The sequence below is a fragment of the Verticillium alfalfae genome, genomic scaffold, assembly GCF_000150825.1.
Source record: "Verticillium alfalfae VaMs.102 supercont1.7 genomic scaffold, whole genome shotgun sequence".
Taxonomy (NCBI): Eukaryota; Fungi; Ascomycota; class Sordariomycetes; order Glomerellales; family Plectosphaerellaceae; genus Verticillium; species Verticillium alfalfae.
The window spans coordinates 879,170-886,239 of NW_003315032.1; the positions used below are offsets into that span (position 1 = coordinate 879,170).

The 7,070-nt window shown below is 53.3% G+C and overlaps 2 protein-coding genes across 2 annotated transcripts in view; both read right to left on the bottom strand.

The window, feature by feature from the left end:
* Positions 1–1,099: 1,099 nt before the first annotated feature.
* On the bottom strand, positions 1,100–5,221 carry VDBG_06087 (RNA-dependent RNA polymerase; the record flags this gene model as incomplete). Its single annotated transcript, XM_003003599.1, has 4 exons — positions 1,100–1,369; positions 1,516–1,547; positions 1,621–3,281; positions 3,333–5,221. The coding sequence occupies 4 exons, from the start codon at positions 5,219–5,221 to the stop codon at positions 1,100–1,102; spliced, it is 3,852 nt and encodes a 1,283-aa protein (XP_003003645.1).
* Positions 5,222–6,824: 1,603 nt separating this feature from the next.
* The window catches only part of VDBG_06088 (predicted protein), a gene marked incomplete at both ends in the record, with an annotated part of 1,058 nt that continues 812 nt past the window's right edge, over positions 6,825–7,070 (bottom strand). Inside the window, one exon of the mRNA XM_003003600.1 lies at positions 6,825–6,943. Coding sequence (XP_003003646.1) covers positions 6,825–6,943 — 119 coding nt within the window. The remainder of the gene's footprint in view (positions 6,944–7,070) is intronic.

A 7,070-nucleotide genomic window follows, 5' to 3' on the forward strand; every position in this document is an offset into this window, starting at 1 on the left:
TCTTATCGATCTACACCCCCCCCCCTCAGAGTAACATTCGTCCAAAGCAGAGGCGAGAGAGTGAGAAAGGAAAAAGAGTCCAAGCGCCCATCCATCCGAACCATTCCCTCCAGGCAAAACCACACCCCAAAACCCATCCAAGCATGACTTGCAATTTACTCTGCCACATGCCTCAATCACCGAAACCGCGCGCCCTTCACCGTCTTTTGGAGTCGGTCGGATCCCCTCCCCCGTCCTCGAATAACCGCGCGAAATCCATCATCCGCCTGGCCCCCTTGAAGAGCCAGCCCCCTCCGTTTGCGCTCCTTTCCAGACGACCAATCGCAACCTCTCCCCCAGCCACTTATGATGGGCCAGGGGGTGCTCGTTCTTTGTTTTTCCCCCCCCGTTCCCCAGAGGTAATCACAACGAGGGGTTGTCCCTTGGCTTGAGAGCCATCGACCCCTCGCTCCAATGTCAAGGGTGCAGTGACATCACCCCGCCTGTGGGCTCATGCAAGTGCTCGCACGCGCGCTCAGGTTCGCATCTCACGTTCCCCTTGCCCATGCCTTGCCTCGTGGGGGGCTCAGTCTCCATCGATCGGCCATGGTGAATGTCGTTGAGCATGGCTGTGTCCGTGATCGTGGCGACATCAGCCTTGTCGCGGACGGGCAATATCTCATCACTTGTTTATTCACCCATGTGATTTTCGTCAAATGTCGAAATTTTGCCCCGGGTATCTATTCTCAAGACTCTATCACATCCTGCTTTCGCTTTGTAGTACAAGAATTCCTCTACCCAAACCACTTGACCGCCACAACCAACATCCTCACGGCTTAGCACGTTTCCAAGCGCTGTCATCGACCATCTAATGTACCGAGCAGCAGGCAGAGTCCCTGCGGACCACCCACCGGCGCATACACCGCACCCTCAGCCTGCCTCAACCAGTCGCCTAGGCTAAGCCAACGTCCACGTGCGCAACATGAGGCCGTCGCTGAAACCCCTTTGCATCATGGCCCAACGGCCCAAGCGACAGCGATGGCAGACACCGCTCCTTTCGTCTGATCTCCTTTATGGCCCCTCATGCCCCGATCTCACGTAGGAACGCAGCAATTTCCTCCTAGGTATCGTCTATCTGCGTACCGTCCTCGTCATACTCAACGTCGTCGAGTACCACGCTCTGGCCGTCGGCCGAGCACTTCTTTGCCATTATGCCTTTGACCAGTCCGGAATCTGGCCGTAGGATCGCGTACATTGACGACGTCACTGCAACAGGACCTGCTGGGCCCTCCGTACGAGACGATGCCTTGATCCACGCCAACTGTCGTCCAGCGATATTCCAGACGAAGGAACTCGAGGACCTGTAGTACTCCTTGAATGTCGTCGACGCCTTGAGGAGTGCCCAGGTATCAAACGGCGGGGCCGACGAGCCAGCAGCCAGGTATATCTTCAATTTCTCGTTTCCGGAGGCACTCTCAGGCACTGCGAGGGACTGCCACTGGTTGTGTATCGCCTGTACCGCCTCAGTGTACTTACCCCCGGTTTTGGGAATATTGCTCCACTGTTACCTGATGTTTCTTATTTCAGTTGTGAGGTAATCATTGATCACCTTGAAGCTCGACGCTTCTGCCTTCTTCTCACCCAGGGGCATGGACGTCTGCATGAGCCTTTCAAAATCGTCAAACGGCCCCAAGAGGTCCTTATCAAAGGTGACAGCCTCATTTCCGAGCATGCTGTTGAAAGCCTCCATCTCTTGGTCGACCAGAGGTAGAGCCACACGGAACTTGAGATAGTCCAAAACATGTTCCTCGTCAAGTTTCCCGTCCTCTAAGGACCTTTGGTTATGATTGACACCGGTTTCAGCCTTGTAACGTGGTTCGGGGAGGTTCTGCAACCCATTTTTAAGCAGTCCTTTGCAGAAGCGAACCCACTGGTCTCGACCAAAGACAATGCCTTGCTTGGCCTGGTCGACCAGGTTGCCCACAAGATGCGAAAGTACAACGGCATCGTTGTTGTCGATTCCGTTGTAACCATAGCACAGTCTTTCTTTGTAGGCCGTGCAGATGCCGAGGAACTGTTCTTTCATGTTGAATGTGAAGCTCTCGTACATAAACTCAGCCACAGCCCGGTCCATGTTGCTAGAGTTATTCTGGACCAGATCTTGAAATGTTCCCTTGCGCTTCTCGAGGTAGCCAAGCGCGAACAAGTCCGGAACCACAGGGTATGCGACGTTTTGAAAGCTGTTGACAATTGCTGGGTCCCAACAAACCCAGGCCTGGTCGCCGTCGTAGTCTCCGCCTGAGAGCAAATCAGCCAGGGGACTATCACCCTTGATTGAAAATACAATGACGTCTTTCAGATGGCGAAGCTCCGGTCTGAAGACTGCCCTAACACGCTGGATATCACTGGGGAAATGGGCCGGCGCTCTTGCCACCAGGACGTCCATCCCATGGAGAAGCGTATCAGAAAACTGTCCGTCGGGGTCCATGAATTTCGTCGAAAATCCGAGATGAATCTCTCCTTCTTCGAGAACACCTTTAAAGTCAACGACCATCTTAGCGTATGTGGAGCATCCAACTTTGATATTCATCTTGGATTTCAACAGTTCGCACTTGCGAAACGCCATTTTATACGACACCTCTCGGAGAAATGAGAGTTTCTTGGGCCGGAATCCAGCATCGAGCAGCATATTGACCCGTTCAGCCTCGTTGTCGGGCAGTCCGGCAAGGAAGCGAATATTCTGGTCCCTTACGCGGTCACTACGGTAGCCCTGGAAGAAGTTTTCGTGGATCCATTGTCGAAACTGTACAGGATCGTTCATGGATGAGCGCTGGCGTGCAAGCTCTTCTTTCAAGGTCGTCCGCAGGCATCCAGCTATAGCGTTGCGCATCCGGTGTTTGTCTGTTCCTCGCTTGACGTCTCCATTGACGAGCACTGGGATGAATTGCATGTTCAGATTGGCTGCCCTGAGTGGCCGAGCCTCCGTCTTGACTTCGAAGGTACGGTGATCCTCGTCCCAAAAGTCGCACTCCCATTTGCGTTGCGATGGATATGTTTCGATCTCGAAGTCATCTTTGTTGTCCGGGTCGGTGCCAACGATCCAAACTCCTTTGGCGCTTCCGAACCGCCCTTGGTAGGCGCTAGGCGTGTCGGCCAGGCCCAGATACTCGGCTATGACTTTCGCTGCTTTGGGTGACATTTCAGCAACGCCGTCGTTCATAACCTTTCCCGACTTCGAACATATGTCCTCCGCATGGTGAATAATCTGGCCAGGCTCAAAGACAATGGTTGGGTAGGTTCGGCTAAGACCTATTCATTGTTAGGCCTGTGTGCAAGATTCCTGGGGTACTCACTTACTCAGGGCTAGACGTGAGAACAGCTTCAAAGATGGCTGAGCCGCATTGGCTCTGATGGCGATTGCCCACTCCAGCATGTCAGTCAACTTCATTTTCGTTCTTCCGTTGACGTTTTTGGCGTCTGCTTTTGCAGGTATGCGGTTGCTTGGACTGAAGGAGTGACCGCCCTCGGCAAAGCAACAGACACGACATTGCTTTAGTCTAGTTTTCGTCGTGGCTTTACCTTCCCAGGCCGTAAGGCCCTGAGCTAAGCCAGCAGTGACCTTGTCAACATCTCTCGTGAAGAAAGCAGCCCACTGTCTGCCCGCCAAAAAGTGCTTCTCGGTCGTTAGCCACTTGATGATTGTGTCCGTAGCACCGTTAAGGCGTGTGAGTTGAGGGGGAACTCCTGTGGCAGTGAATGACGGGAAATTCATCTCCAGAAACCGGTCTGAGCCGAATCGACGACCTAGGCGATGTCCCAAATCAAGCTTCAGTGGTTGAAGCGAGACACTGAAGAGAGGACCTATGGGGGCTGTATTCCAGGATAAATCAATGGAAATGCAGACGGCCCTGCTCTGTGGTCCTTCAAAATTACCATTGCCAGCGGTCCACGCTGCTTCAGGGCAAGTCTCAGGGAATGCCTTGCCTTGGAATGACGAGTGCTTGTACAGCTCAGCTCGTAAAGTGTGTTGATCGACCCAACGGTCACTGTAACATAAACCAGTCAAGTGTTCCAGGTCAACACCACAATGCAGAGCAATCCGGGTTACCTCCCAGCAGACAGTCAAAGGCGCCTGGTTCAGGAACTTTGGCAGTCTGGGCCACACTTTTCTCAGTCTCTCCTTGAGACCAAAAAGCGATTCTAGACTGGTGGTTTCCGAGTTCTGAAAACCGTCCTCTTCGAACAGCCCGTGCTGGTTTACGAGATGGTCCTCGCGGTGATGCTTTGATAGTGGTTTGTCGAGTTGTGCAAGGCTCTCCTCATGTTTCGAGAGTGAGTCTTGCAGAAGTCTGGCAGCATCCGAAGCGGCATCGTATTGTCTCGAAGAGCATTGTGGGTTCGGTAAAGAATCACCCCGTTGTCTTTCCTGACTGCTTGCCTCAACCGTTAACTGACTGCCTTGAAGGACATGATCAACCTCTTGTGGTTGTGAGAAGACGCTGGAAGTGGGTGTTGTATTGCTTGTGTTTGCGGACCTGTTGTAGAAACTGTGGGACGACTTCTGAGGCTGATGTAAGGTCAATGGCGCCCTGGAGGCAGTAACTCTGTCGACAGAGGTTTCAAAGGGAGAAGTCACTGTTCTGATTCGGACGGGCACATCGTCAAGCGCGTTTGCGTCTCCTTCCCGCTGTCGGGATCTCTTGCATTCCCTATTTGGTGCTTCAGGGTAGGCTCCACCAGAGTTTCTCTTGTACGGTCTTCCTCCTGCATCGGTCACCGCTTTGTGGATGGTGCCGAAAGAGCGTTCAAGTGGTCCGTGGGCTTTCCAGGCTTGAGACAGGAGGTTATAGAGGGTCGTCTGCAGAAACTCGGTCTCCGTATTCGGACCAACTTGAGCGGTAGAAGGCTCCTGCGGCAGTGAAAGCGTCCCTAGGAAGGCGCCACGTTCGTGCAGCTGAGTATTGGGGGGCTTGGCGGCACACCCGTGTAGTTGATCCAGAATTCCTTGGAGGACAGTCCGTTCCTTGAAAAACAGATAGCGCAAGCGCTCCTGAATCTTCCCTACGCGTTCAGCCTGGGGGTCAGAATTTGCATTTATCCGGCGCTCGCGGGCTGTCAGTTTCGAGTCTGAGGCGTGAATGCCAAGGCCATATTGTCTATTGAGGTTGCTCAAGAAGACACGGAAACCATCAGGCCTCTTCTTCGCAGGTGTTTGTTCTTTCGGGCGATGGACGCTCGCCATGGATGCTGATACAAGGTAGCGATGTTGGCACAAAACAGCGAGTTGAGGTAACAAGCGCTCAGCATTGGCCCAGGCTCAGATGATGGTCACCTGGGCTCACCAAGATTATTGAAAGTGTGGTGCTGGGCAAAAAAGTCCTCACAGCAAATGAACGCAAAGCCAAAACAAGTCCCAGCCAGAGACGTGCGGCCGAGCGGATACGCTTCAGCTGTCAGGAGAATCAGCAAGAGCTGGAGTGCGGATGTGATGGTCGAGGGCAGCTGATGGGGAGGATGAGAGTGGTGGAGGCAAGACACGGGGCGGACCGCTGGTTAGCACGGCAAGTGGGCGTGGGGGCGCGCAACGGCCTTCCCATTTTAGTGACGCGACCCTGGGCCCCGGGCTAATGCCTTCCTCCTTCCAGCCCTGTCTGCCCTGCCTACAGGCTGTCTGCCTTGTCCTTTTCAGACTGATCTGGAACCAACAATGCAGCATCATATAAGACAAGGTCATCGGAATTCTCTGTAAAACTTGAGCTGAGGGCGCAATGGCCAGCTTCGTCGACATCTTGAATCAAATTGTCTCACAATAAGGATCATGACAGCTGTTGCGCGACCTACTCGACTGGGCCTTTTAGGTCGCCATCCAACACCTTGTTTCCCTTGTTTGCTTTCGAGGTGTGGAACGTGGCGGACCAACACCAGCTACAAACCTAGACATCTCACAGAGAGGAGCCTGCAACCAGCGTTATTGCCGTTAGCCGTTCTACAACCTCCCAAGAAGACGGGTAGTGACAGGTGATGAGCTGTCAGGTGTGGACGCATGAGATGACTTGCTGTTTCCATTGACAATCCTCATTTGATGCATTGAAGGCAACTTGGCGGGGACTTCAGCTCGCTGTACATTGGATGGACTTCTTTGTTTCAAGAATTCGACGGCAGTGGTCCGAGACTCAGTATTGTTTCCCACCACCGGCGTGGCGGGGAATGTCACCTTCAGCTTGTGTGCATGTAGTCTTTGGCAAACTCGGGAGTCAAAGTGCTGGGAGCTCATGTGCGAGATACTATTGCTGGACCTATTCAAATGGCGGCTATGCCCCTGTTGGTTGCCAGATGCAGCCAGGATGACAATTTCAAAGAACAGTTGTACTTTGAGTGGTTCCTCTTACTTCTTTAACTGGTATTCAACGCTCGGATTGACCGTGTAAGAGGGTTGCAGAAATCTATTGAGGCTGGCTCCTCAACCCAGAGACTACGGTGACAAGTCGTGAGACACCACACACATGCAGCTACGAAATGATCATAAAAGGCCTGGCACCATATTTGAGATGGCTGCGATATATCATTCCCTCACATGAAGCGCCTCTCACAAAGCCACCGTTCAGCCGAGAGGGAACTGGCCAGCCAAGCCTCCAAACCACAGCCTCGCCCAGCACACAGCGCACGAACCATTAACCCAAATGGCGGTGGTATCAACAAACCAAATCATGATTTGGGCGCAATGCCCGCCTCCCCCTCCACTCCTCCCGAATGCAGAGAACCTCCCATGCAATTTCAATCAACAACGGAAAAACAACAACCAGAGAACAACAACAGGCAAGACCGAAAACGCAGAGAACGCCCCCCTACTTCAGCTGCTTCAGGATCTCGGACAAGAAATCCTCAAAGCTGAGGGTGATGTAGCCGTCGCGGTCGTCGTCGTACTTCTTGAAAACATCGGTCATGCGCTTGAGCTGATGCAGGCCTGGACAAAGAGGTCGAAGCTCATGACGCCCTTCGCCGCCGCTTGTCATAGGTGCGGAATAGCAGCTCGACGAAGCCGGGGCTGAGGCCGCTCCTTCTACGACGAGGTGGTTGTTGAATTCGACGAG